The sequence below is a fragment of the Aplidium turbinatum genome, chromosome 10 (assembly GCF_918807975.1).
Source record: "Aplidium turbinatum chromosome 10, kaAplTurb1.1, whole genome shotgun sequence".
Taxonomy (NCBI): Eukaryota; Metazoa; Chordata; class Ascidiacea; order Aplousobranchia; family Polyclinidae; genus Aplidium; species Aplidium turbinatum.
In genome coordinates this window covers 16,030,867-16,043,989 of record NC_137481.1, presented here as the reverse complement: position 1 = coordinate 16,043,989, position 13,123 = coordinate 16,030,867, and the positions used below count along the sequence as shown (strand labels likewise).

Genomic DNA, 13,123 nt, shown 5'->3' with positions numbered 1-13,123 from the left:
ATTGAGAATGAAAAAGACCTTGGAGTGATTTTTGACAACAATTTAACCTTCAACACCCACATTCAATCGGTAGTATCTGGTGCAAACAGGCTTGTTGGATTAATCAAGAGATCATTTACATTTCTCGACATAAAGATGTTTCTTATCCTGTTCAAAACATTAAAACGACCCAAACTAGAATACAACAACACCATTTGGCACCCATACCTCAAATACAACATTGTATCTTTAGAAAGTGTGCAGCGCCGAGCAACAAAACTTGTCCCATGTCTCCATGACCTGCCTTACGATGAAAGACTAAAAAGACTAGACCTACCAACACTAACATTTAGAAGACTCCGAAATGACATGATTCAAACTTTCAAGTATCTTCAAAATTTTTATGATGTTAATGAAAAAGAAATTTTTTTCTTACATGAAGGTGTCCACAACACTCGAGGTCACAAATTTAAATTAAAAGTCAGTACCTTCAAAACAACAAAGCGAAGAAATTTTTTTCCGAATCGGATCGTAAATGAATGGAATAAGTTACCCGAGCAAATTGTCACAGCACCTAGTTTAAACAGCTTCAAAGCAAGACTGGATCACCACTGGCGAAATAGAGAAGTTAAATTTGACCCAATTGGGTAGTCATATTTTGCAAGTACTGGCCGCCTCCACTAATGCTGACATTCAGTACATCTTGTAACTTGTACAGTATATAACGTATGTAGCCCATTATTGTATGATGTATTGTATACCTATCTCTACTGACAGTTATATTCTATCTTATATGGTGTCTCCAGCCCCAGGTGTTTTGTTTGATTTTAGTGTTATGCTGTGCCTTAAATAAGATATGTATCATCTAGGTAGTATTGACTCGTTTTTCTTGGTGTTTTGTCTCTTGTTTATGACTTCCTTGTTGGTATTCTATTTCGTTTTTTTTTTATTTATTTAATATTGATACGTAAGTTATGAAGGTGAAAAAGCACTGCTGTGCTTGCAACACCATTATTATTATTATTATAATACCACACCACAATGTCTGGAAATTAATCACGAAGCCATTTTGCTACACCATTTTTGCGACCTATCATCACAGCCGCGCCATCACATACAGCACCAATCAAACAAGAAGATAAAAATGTTGTAGACATGCCATATGATTTTAGGCAGTTCTTCAAGGAATCAAAGATGCCATTCGCCGTAAGACTAGCGAGTTCAACAAGACAAATACATTCACAGGTTCGCTTCCGTCAAGACTGGTACGAAGATATATTACACTAGTCTACACGATTTTTGCTCTACGAACTTTGAAAACAGATTTAGAGTAATTTTGGGGTGCTGAATCCGAATCTGACCTCAGATTTATCCTATCACGTCAGGTTTGTGCGATATGATAGCAGCAAATTGTTACTTTTGTCAAAAGTGGAAGATTTGACGTTGCGTTTATTGTACATACACATTGTGCTATATCCAGAAATCCAGGTCATGTGGTCCATGAGTAGCTCAAATACACCCACAAACTACAATTTTGATACCAATTTGTTTTCTAAGCAACATTAATAACAATGCAGTAATAACAAGCTAAAAGGGAGGCTAAAAGTATAACTGACCCCCTCCCCGTCAATGTTTTGCATAAAACCACAAAGATTTAAGCAGGCCTATGGCAATGCTTGTCCAGTAACCTTATTTAGGTTGTGTTGGCCTGTCTAACATTAACCTTTCGTTATAGCACTGCATATGTTGGTGATAAACGCAACGGCAAATCTTCCACTTTTGACAAAAGTAACAATTTGTTGTTATCATATCTCACAAACCTGACGTGATAGGATAAATCTGAGGTCAGATTCGGATTCAGCACCCCAAAATTACTCTGAATCTGTCTTCAAAGTTCATGGAGCAAAAAATAAATCTTTGTTTGTAGACCAGTGTTATCACCTACCCGATTTAATGTGTTTTGACTCATCAAGAATTATGGATATACTGTTACTGAACAGGGCAAAGCATAATAAGAGTATAAAATATTTGAGCTTCCGGAGCGCCGTTCCGGAGAAGTCAATTTTTTGACCGAGCTTCCGGAGCGGCGCTCCGGACCGCTCCGGCTGAAATCCAGCCCTGAGCTAGGTACTGCTAAGTGACATATCCGATCATCTTCCAATTAGACTTGACTAAACCTAAATGTGATGCACACACTAGTCTCATTCATGATATACAAATTAACCCTGAACAGTGAACAGTTTCTGTGTGATCTAGAAAACCTGAAAAAAATGATTGATATATAAACTAGAAATAGCAAAATACATGCATAAGTCCATTTAAATTTATTACCAGAAACAGAATGTGATATCTTCCACAGACTATCCGAATGCCACTCATGCAATATTTGCCAATCATCTAGCAGTAACTATTTTGTTTCAATCGTGTGTACTGCACTGGGTCAAAGGCAGATCTTAATAAAGAGTTGTAATGTATGGCGTGAGGTTTCAGGTGAATTTACAGGTCTTCAACTTCTTTTAAAGAAAGTTCATGCGCTACCCGTCTACGCTAGGCTACCTTCTTGATATAAATGAAGCTGAATGAATATTAACTGTTTTGTGTATAATAATTACATTTTACTATTTGCTTCATTTCGTTGGTATTTTTTATGTGTTATAATTGTCAATTGATATCGTTTTTTTTTTGTATCTTTTGTGTGTTACTCTACCATATTAAATGTGTATGTTAGTTTCATCATTTATCATGAGGTGGCAGCTGACTCGATGATCAACTGGTCTTTTGCTATCTCCTCGTCATATGGCACATTTCTCAGTTTATGGCGTATCTCTTATTCTTAAACTTTATTTTTCATGGTTGCTTCGTAACATGTCAGGATACGCTATTAGTGTAGGTTCAAATGAGTTCTCATTAACAGGTAATCTAGGATGCTTTAAGATATATATATATCTATTTTACCTTACAGAAGTTGTAAAATTAAGTATATACTGTTTAAAGCAAGAAAATTAAAAAATATAATGGTAACTAGGCCAATTGTTTATGTGTTGGTTGTTGTGGCTCTGTTGGCTAATGTGGCTTCAATAGTGTTTGGAATCCTAAATGCTACAAATGCTGGAGGTAAGACCTTCATACTTTATTTTATACGAATATATAGATTTGACTTTAATAAGACCTTCTGATGATCCGTTAGGTGAAACAGGCTGTTAAGGATTCAGATAGATTTGACTTTATATGACAGATTTGTCCGACCACGATAGCTCAGTTGGTTAGCATGTGACTTCGTGAAGGAAGAAATTTCAAGATCAAGCGGCGCTGTTCCTGTTTTGACTCTCGGGGAGTGTGCTCGAACAATGCGTTCTAAGGACTGTTCTGCATTCAGCGGCACCTAATAGATGGAATAATTCCCCGACAACAACACTTCAACAATTGGAAACTTCACTGTGTCAATCTTGGTAACCATCCCTCCCTGCGTCAAAAGCCTCTAGAAGTATGCGAAGCTACCAGATAGAAAAATTCCTGGTAGTTTAAATAACTAGTTAGAATAACCTGTCAAGGCTTTGTCAGTCCGAGGATAAAGATTCAAAACGAAACCACCAATCTACGGCAGTATAAATCTAGTTTGTTGAATTGAAACAACATATGACACGCAGTCCCTAAAGCATGTTGCCACATTTTTCAAATTCAAAGCAAACCTTAATGTACAGTAAGCGTATGTATACCAAGTTGTATATACAGTTTATACACCAGACAATGTGTAAAGAAGTGTAAGCTACTCTCTGTTTACTGTGTTTATTTGTTTTCGTCACATCAAAATAAGTTTTTTTAACAGTTGAATGATGTCTGGTTTTGGAATTGTAAAACTATAATATTATTGTTCTGGAGGCTCATTTGCCTTATGTGCTGAGTTAGACCTGTTTGTCGGCTCTGGTCAAAATTTGTTGTGTGCACGCCTCGCTTTTAAATTTATTGTTAGTGTCTTCACCTGCGAGAAAGGCGCTTTCTCAAAGGAAAGGCAACACCAACACTCTTTGGTTTTCTTTAATTCAGTGTTATGTTAAATCCTGTCCGGATGGCTGTGGCTTAAATTCTGCATTCTATTTTTGTGTTCTATGTAAAAGTCTAATTTTAAGCCTAGTTTGATAGAAAAAGCAAAAATAAAAATGAACAAGTTGGTGATGGTTTTAAGTCTGCCAGACAGGATAGAGAGACTTATTTAACAAGCTCCCTAAATGCAGCAAGTGTTTTTTGACAGTTTTGAGGGATGCTCCAATTGTATAATATGGGTATTTCTACAAAATCAATTCTTTAAAAATAGTAAAGTACTGTAGTGCTTATACGGTATGCTATAAATGGCCATACCTTTTCTTTTCAGGTTTGTTTCGTAACACTCAGTTGAATTTGAGTGTAAAATATGTCACTGAGCTGAAACCAGTTCCTGTTGCTTTCTCCATCATCTGGCCAATTGTCTTTTTGTGGACTTCTGCCATCAGTGTTTATTTTGTTGTTTCTCTTTGCCTTCCAAATCATGAAAGTCCAGTGAAAGTAACACCAACTCTGACGCCAAAAGTAAGTTTTGAAGTGCTGATACTGCAATAATATCGATAGAATTTTATATGCTTATGTTGTGCAAGTGGCCCACCTCTTTGTTTTTATTTAGATCGGTGATGGGATGTATGTTTTTTACAATGTTAACCTACTTATCGTACGTAATTTCTGCATCTCAATTTTTCTATAAAAGCATTTTATGTCGTATTTTTGGTGGAAACCTAATCTAACTTATGCTCATCCGTAATATATTGTTTCAATACATAACGTTAAAATTGAGTTAAGTAGGCTAATGTAGTTTAGTTAATTAAGTTTAAAATGAAACGCTACAAAATCGATTGTTTTGATTACCGGTACTACTAACAGAACACACTGTTTTTCAGACTTTCTTGGTTGCTTTAACAGTAGGATTTTTATCTACTGTTGCTTGGCTGTTTGTGTTTGATCGTGAGTTGCTGGTATTATCCTTTGCCATTCTTTTTGTTGGAACTACAGCCTTGTGGCAAGCCATCATACAATCTCTGACTCTTGTTTATGATAACCAGAAAAAATTGGAATTCTACAGTGAAAGTAGGGTCTTTTTTCATTTTTAGCTATTTTTTATATGCGAAAATGTTTGATGTGATGACTTATTAGTTATTAATCAATGCAAATTGCGTAAACAGACCAATTAAATAAGGAGTTTCAGCCTTTCATGGTTTATAACTCCCTTGCAAAAACTTCATCTGTGCCCTTTTCTCATTTAATGAAAGATGTAGACCTTAAGACCTGTGTAACATTTTCTCTATAATGTTATGTTCGAAGTGCTAATTGGATAGTCACAAACACTAAGGCAGTGATTATCAATCTTTTTGTTTTGGCGGACCCCATTTGGTGCTTTCGAAGCGATTGCGGACCCCTACAAATTTTGTCTGAATTTTGGTATATCGCATCTCTTAACAGAAACAAATGTTACATGAGTTTCAAAGTGGCACACTTAGAATATCTTTATGAACTCGACAATTCGACATGCGTTTATGACGATTGAAGAGATCGACGGAGTTATGTCATGAGCTATATGTAGGCACATAGGATCATAAAGCAGTGATGCTAATTTAAAGTTTTTCTATAATTTCTATCGAAAATTAATAGAATTTTGCCATCCTTACAAAGAAATTCTCCCGTTTTCATGTGTAATCGTCTGCCCCGATAGCTCAGTTGGTTAGCGCATGACTTCGTGAACGAAGAAACTTCATGAACGAAGAAAGATCAAGCGACTTCGTGAACGAAGAAAGATCAAGCGGCGCTGGTTCGACTCTCGGGGTGTGCGCTTGAGCAACGCATTATAAGGACTGCTCTTCATTTAGCGGCACTTAATAGAGGGAATAATGCAACAACACTTCCACACAATTGGAAACATCACTCTATCAATCTCGGTAACCGACCTTGTGTCAAAAGGTACAACTCTGCGAAACTACCAGGAATAACCTATCAAGGCTTTGTCACTTCGAGGATAAAGATTTAAAACCAATCAAGTAGGCTAATTAAATTGCTGTGGACAAAGAAATAAAAAAGTTATATTCCGAGGAGTCGGAGTCGTACATTTTTCGCTTGACTCTATGTCCATAGCCTGGTTGTAACAATCGACATGAATGTTACCCAAACAGAAAGATTCAACATTTTTTTTCATTTTTGATAGCTCAGTTGGTTCAGCGTCCATTTTTATGAATAAAAAATTGGCAAGATCAAGCGGCGCTGGTTCGACTTGGTTTGTGCGCTTGAGCAACACATTTCTAGGAAAGTTTTCCTTTCAGCCTCACCTAATGGTTAACTTCACTTTGTCAGACTCGATAACTGGGTCTGTGTCATTGTTCTAAAGCTTCTACAATTTTGCAAAAATTACCAGAATAAAGTCTTCGTCAGAGCTTTTTCAGTCCAACTGCACAGATTCCCACTTTACATTTATCAAAATATTATTATTTTTATTTGGGCAAGGTCGCTTTATAGCTGAGCAGCAAACATATGAATTGTAGTTATCAGAAGTTAAAGACATGTTCTTTGTTCAAGTCAGAGTCATCATCGAATTTCTACTCTGTTAGCTCCTCGGCTTCTTAATCTTGTATGCATATTGCATATTGCTGGTTTTTATTCTGTGAGCATAAAACGAACACGTGTGCTTTACTGAAATAAGACCAATGCTCAGTTAGAAACCATTTTAAGCTTTACAGTTACAAGTTTTTATAATGTCAGAAAAATTCTTCCAGAAAAAATAAAGTGTTTTTGTTGAAATTCTTTTAATAAAAGTATCATTACATCTTTTATTAGCAGTGAACCACTCAGTTTGAAAGTTATATTATTTTCTGCATAAATCCTAAACTACTTTTACTAGTCATCTATCAATTTTGTGGTTTTTTTCACTTCAAGAATATACTTCTATTTGTATCATACAGCCATGCTTTTGGTGGTTCGCATATTGGTACACAATGGTTTATGCCTCTTTGCAACTTGGATGACAGTGGCTACCTTCTTGGGTTTTACCACTGCACTCATTTATGTGGACAGTGCCGGAGAAGACACAGCAATGTTTAGAGGTGGGTGGAAAATCTTGCTATCCGACTTGAAAGTTTTACTGTTTCATTACTGTACTACCACATTTACTAAGTTTTAGTAGTGTAATGAGACGCTACGTTATTGAATGAATTACTGATGGTGATTTGTTACCAACCACCGGTACGCCGAAATTAAGTTACGGAGCTTTCATGTAAGCATTGCGCTGCAAGCTTATTTTACCTCCTTTTCATAGGGATTGCCAACGAAAAAAAACATTTTATTAAATTTTAGTCATTTTAGTGGGCCTAACCGATAGTATCTCGGTACCCTTTGCACCGTGAGATATTTAACAGATTTTGAAAGCGTAAATTCAAATGAAAAGCTGTGATATTTTTGCTTACGTTTCCAGGGCTAGTTGGGATGGAGATAGGATCAACCATTGGTCTGGTTTTGATATTCGTGGTGATGCTTGCGTTGTTCGTGGCTGAAAACTTCAAATACGAACCGTACTTTCGCTACGTGTTCAGTATCTCCCCGGTTTTCGTCTTTGCTTTTGCCACTGTCGTCGCTCAGTTGCAGGCCACCCATCCCGGAGGTCGCAACATGTTGCTGGCATCGGTTCAGCTTGGCGTGGCAAGTCTTTGTTTCCTTGCTAGAGTCGCTCTAGGCGTTTATCGTCTCGTACGACCAGCTCCTGACAGCTATTATTACCCAACCAAGAAAGGCGACAAAGCCCCACTTGTGTGAGCTGTAGCCTGCACAAGTGCACATAGACTGATGAATTGTGATTGGACAATTTTTATTCTGTGACATTTATGTGTGCCCTATATGTATGGCTAATTGGCTATGTATAGAGTAGTATTCATTAATGAAGTAGGCTAATTTCTGCAAAATTGAACTCACACAGGCAAGCGTCATTGTGTGGAATTGTTGGATTGATCACTGCTGTATTTACCCTACTGTGTTATGTGTTTTTTCGTCAAGTATAAGTATTTAGTACGTACTTAAATCAATTAAATATACTTTGAAACTATATACTTCAATAATTGTGTTACGGTTCCAGTGGCTTACTTTTTGTTGATTTATTGTAAAAATATGTTCCACCAATCAATGCAAACATGCTAATGGCAGTGACTCGCCAAATACGTTTTCTGGACTTGGGCAAGTAAAAAGCAGTTGAAGCGCTATGTGCTTAATTATCGACTATCGTCGTCGCAAATGCTATTGCATAGCATAGCTGCATTATTCTGCTTTGCATTTGCAAAATGTAAATATACTCAATGACACTGCAATTGTGTGTTAATGGCAGCATGCAACCATGTAAAGTTATTAACCTTTAACTCGTATCATTTGAATCTTAGATCAAATGTTAACATTTTTACAACGTAAAACTGTGTCCTTGTGTTAGCTAAGATGGGTCGATCATCTGGATAGTCATTTCAACCACGAACGTTTATTTTAAAGCGATAAGTTACTATTTATAGCTGGTGAGGAATAAGTTACTCTATCTTTTCGCCCAAAACATGTGTAGGCTAACACAAAACCAAACGAATCTGTCCAATAGCCAATGAGTTTTATTGACACAGTTATATAAAGCTTAACAAAGCAGTTGTTATTCAATAGCCTATGTATTGTGTGTTTGTAGAAGTCATAAAAACCTGATGCTCTGTTTATGACGAAATATTGTGCTGATTATTCAAGTAGCCTACCTTACATGATAATGTCCGGGTATACCCAAATGGATGACAATATTGACTACGGTACGAAATTGAATGATAATACCATAGTGATCTATCTAATTCTAAACTAAGGCTACAGTAGCCTATGTTCAGATCTTGCCAATGTGCAAACTGCAGGTCGATGTATTTTCATTTTGAACTCCTAGCTAAATTTTCCTTATATGCTATCCCTTTAAAATTATAATTTTGAGAATCAAATTTGTCCAAGTGCTTAAATCACTGCAAAAAATCCTCATATTAAGTTAAAAAATATAATCTAATCCTTTCTATTATAGGCTACAGTATAATCTTTTCCTATTACCAGTGTTGCCATACGCTTTTTGAATTTCCAACACAAGTGCCAAAATCTAGTCCATTATCTGTATGGTACCGTAACATAACAATTATACAAAAGTAGCTCATCGTCACACAAATATACAGTACTGGTGCACAAAAACTTCCTCTCCGAGGCTAGAGATTTAGAGAATAGTCGTTTCGATGGCGTGGGTTCAATCAATGGTTTATTTGTCAGGAACATAGTACATGTTTAAAATATGAAAGAAGTAATATACACAATGCAAAAGTTACACAAGTTTCCATAACGACAACGAGACGACTATACGGTCTACTAGTCAATTGTCACCCTACGGAAATGACGATTTTGCCATTTAAAAAAAAAGAGAAAAAAATAAAACGTTCTCGCGCTTCAACATACGCACCAAAAAAAAACATAACTCTATTTAAGATAACGTAAACACAAAATTCCAAGAAGCAAGCAGAGATTACTCAAGTTTCCGACTGATAATGTTATATTGGTACTGCTAATTTGCATTCATCAAATGCTGGCATTTGCACAACAATCTAACCTCTTAGTGTAATAGCATCTTCAGCTAGCACATGTAAAAAAAGAAGAAAATTTGAAAAATACGTAAAACGAACAAATAAAGCAAACTCCGATGTTATCAACACGCATAAAAATTATATTTTAAATAGATGGTTACATAATATTAAAATCAAAACCTGCAAGCCTAAATCTTAACTGGTGTTCTCCCACGATTTCCAACAATATACTGGTACAAAATTCAAGAAATACATTAACTTGATCATCCGTCTAGTAAATTACAACAGTTTAAGAAGGCGAATACAAAGAAAAAACGCAATTTAGTTTCAGTCCATTGCCGTAAGTTTATATCGATAAAGCGTCAATAAAGAATAAGTGTAAATGGGCATCCATCTAGTAAATTACAACATTGCATATGAAACTGACAAGTTGATTTCCATAACATATCACTTACGAATCGTAAGTTACGATGCACTGTAGCTTTGTAAAATTAACGTTTTGATCTCTTTTTTGAAACAATGAAATGAAACAATAAAACGGGTTCGATTCACATCCCTGTCTAGTGGCGTACGCAGGATTTTCTCAAGGGGGGGGCCATTGAGAGTAGCGTAGCCAGGAATTTTGAAAGGGGGTTTTTTGACGACCAGCAGACGAAGCCCGACGGCGTTTTTGCTTAAGACGACACCCAGCGGCGGGGGGTCTGGGGGGCCTCCCACAGAAAATTTTGAAAAATTACTTTGAATTTGGTGCATTCTGAGAGCATTTTCAACAAAAATGTGGGTATGAATATTCCTGTAAAATGGTGCTGTCAGGTGGCATAGCAAAAGGATAAGATCATGTTTTCTTCGGCATTTTTCGGAAATAAAGCTAAGTTTCTATGTTTTCTTGTTGTTAATTCCTGGCTGAGATGTTTGAATGTTTGGTATGGGCAAAACTCGCTCTTTTAATGCAGTTTTGTTTAAAATTAGGCAAGTTTTTTTTAGACTGAAACCATCATTCCCAAGCATAAAGAAACTGAAAGCATCATTCTCAATATCGTGACGTCACACGCGTGCCAAAGTGGGCCTGTAACCCTCAAGGCCCACCCCCCCCCCCTTTGGCTATGCCACTGGCCATTGATATCCCAGACGTCTTCATGATATCCCAGTATGGTTTTAGTTTAGACTTTATCCATTTCTCTCTCACTAATCACTATAATAGGCTTACAGAACACTATGCTACATTGGCATACCCGGGGTGGGGTAGGTGGATTGGGCCATGTATTTCGTATTGGCTTAGTCTATAAAACAACATTGTTACAGTAATTGCTTTGACAGAGCAATGCAAAACATATTAAATGCCTTAATCTACATCGTTAACTACTAAAACATTTTTAAGGGGGGGGGGGGGTGCCATAGCCCAATGCCCCCCCCCCGCGTACACCACTGTCCCTGTCATTACTTTTCTTCTGTAGCCTATGCAGTGGCGGCTCGTGCCATGGGGCTGCAGTCCCACCTGAAAGAAAGAGAAGGGGAAAAATATGTTTTCCGCTGTGTTTGTCCGACCCGGTTACTTTTTTCATTTAAGGATTGCTGATCGAAAATTAAAATATTAAAAGTTTCGTTTGGCAACATGGATTTTAGGCAAACTTCTCTGGTAGGCACTTTAACATTACCCACTCGGCGAAAAGCGTACTCGCGATTCAGCTGATTTCAGTCATGTGACTCGACACGTGATATTCTGATCGAAAAATTTTGATACAAACAAATTAACTGAATGCTTCGCTACAACCAGCGTTGCCTAATGGTTAGGGCAGAGGAGTAGTAATTTCGATTTCATGGATTCGATTCCCACCCTCCGCTAATACTATTTTTTCTTCTGCAACTGAACTGAGTGCAAGAAGGATCTTAATGACTGCAATCAATGGAGTTTATAAGGAAAATTGTGACTAAAACACAAAGCAATTTCACATTGAAAAGCAGGCACTCTTCGACGTGTGGGTGATGTTTAAGTGCCTACCAACTTCTCTGCAGCCCAAGATTCCGGATTTCAAGCGCTCTGATTGGCTAAGCAGGGTGACCAATTTGGCTTTTTTGAAGCCAGATTTTGAGAATCTGGCTGTTTTTCAACTCCCTTGGCTTATTTTTTTTAAATAAAAAAAGCCAGAAAAATTAGGCTTTTTCTGGCTTTTTTTCATGTTTCATCGATTTTTTGTCAACTTAATAAAAAGCCAACATAATTTTGGCTTTTTTTGGCTTAATTTTATCTTTCCGGTTTTTTTTAGAAAAAAAATTCAGTCAGCGTCAATCGGAGCAGTAATTTCTAACTTATATTTGGTTGTAGTGTCCGACCGAATGTCGTTTTGAAGCCGAAACGAGAAAATTTTCTAGTTGCTTGTCTTTTCATTAACTATGTTTCTGCGTTGTCGCTGAAGTCAAAGTTCGGTGGAACACTATTTGGTTGTGCAATTTTTATATGTGTATGTTTAATGAATACTAATTGGCTTTTTCTTGGCTGTTTCAGCTATTTTATACTGGCTTTTTCAGCTATTTTCTTCTGGCTTTTTTTAGGCTTTTTTTGTGACTAGGTCTGGCTTTTTTTGGTGAAGACAGGTTGGCAACCCTGGCTAAAAGTTAGCCTTGTAGCTGCACCTCTTTTGATATTTTACACTTAACAGACACAGAACAGAACAGCAATTTTTGAATTATTTGGGGCTGCATGGAAAACAGTTCCCCTAACCGAATAACTTTACAGACTTTTTAAAGTTAGTTTTTAATTTGCAGAATAGCGAGAGCTATGAATGTAAAAGTGTTAGCTGTAGAGTTGGGTATTCAACAGGTTAGTGCTAGCTAAGGCATCTCAAAACCACCTTCAAGAGCCTTGTATGCAACGTTTAATACTAGTAAAGTTTGTCTCCTAAGCAATACCGCTAGTTTTTGTAAATATAGCTTCTGGCTAATAACGTTAGGGAGTGGCAACAAGATTTTTTTCAAAATTTGGAGTAAAAACATGCTCAAACGCACCCAATTTCATGATATTTTACACGGGGGAGACCCCCCCCCCCCCGCAAAATTGTTTGCCTTCGGCAAACTCAGCGGCGGGTTTCGTCCCCCGGACTATTTATTGCAGCCCCACTGCTCACAAACAGCATCAGCTTTATTTGAAAGTCTGAGCTATGTAAGAACTATGTACGGTAGTTTGCTTTGAAATTTTTATACAAAGAATTGCAACAGATTTTCTGATTTGGCATATATAGTAGGCTACTGTAATTGATGACATCCAAAGTGGCTCTCTGTGAGCTTTGTGCATTTGCAGTGTGTGTACTATTTCGTTGAACATTTTGGATATGGACAGCTTTGTCTGACGCAAATAAATAATAATAATTAAATAGGCTAGTCAACAAGCGTTTTAGCCAAGGTTGCCCGTTCTGCAGAATTGTGCATGTTTTGTTTTAAAGTTGCAGAAAAGTTTTAGCATTTTCGTTTCTTTATTTGAGTTCGTTCCAATTGCACAGAAATTTTTTCGATTTTCTGTT

At 36.9% G+C, this 13,123-nt stretch overlaps 1 protein-coding gene across 1 annotated transcript; it reads left to right on the top strand.

Annotated features, from left to right (window-relative positions):
- Window positions 1-2,170: 2,170 nt before the first annotated feature.
- LOC145778360 (uncharacterized) lies at window positions 2,171-8,342 on the top strand. The gene is made up of 5 exons (XM_082589834.1): window positions 2,171-3,093; window positions 4,349-4,542; window positions 4,905-5,091; window positions 6,951-7,091; window positions 7,460-8,342. Exons 1-5 carry the CDS (start codon window positions 2,994-2,996, stop codon window positions 7,795-7,797), a joined length of 960 nt encoding a protein of 319 aa, XP_082445960.1. The 5' UTR covers window positions 2,171-2,993; the 3' UTR covers window positions 7,798-8,342.
- The last annotated feature ends 4,781 nt before the right edge of the window (window positions 8,343-13,123 follow it).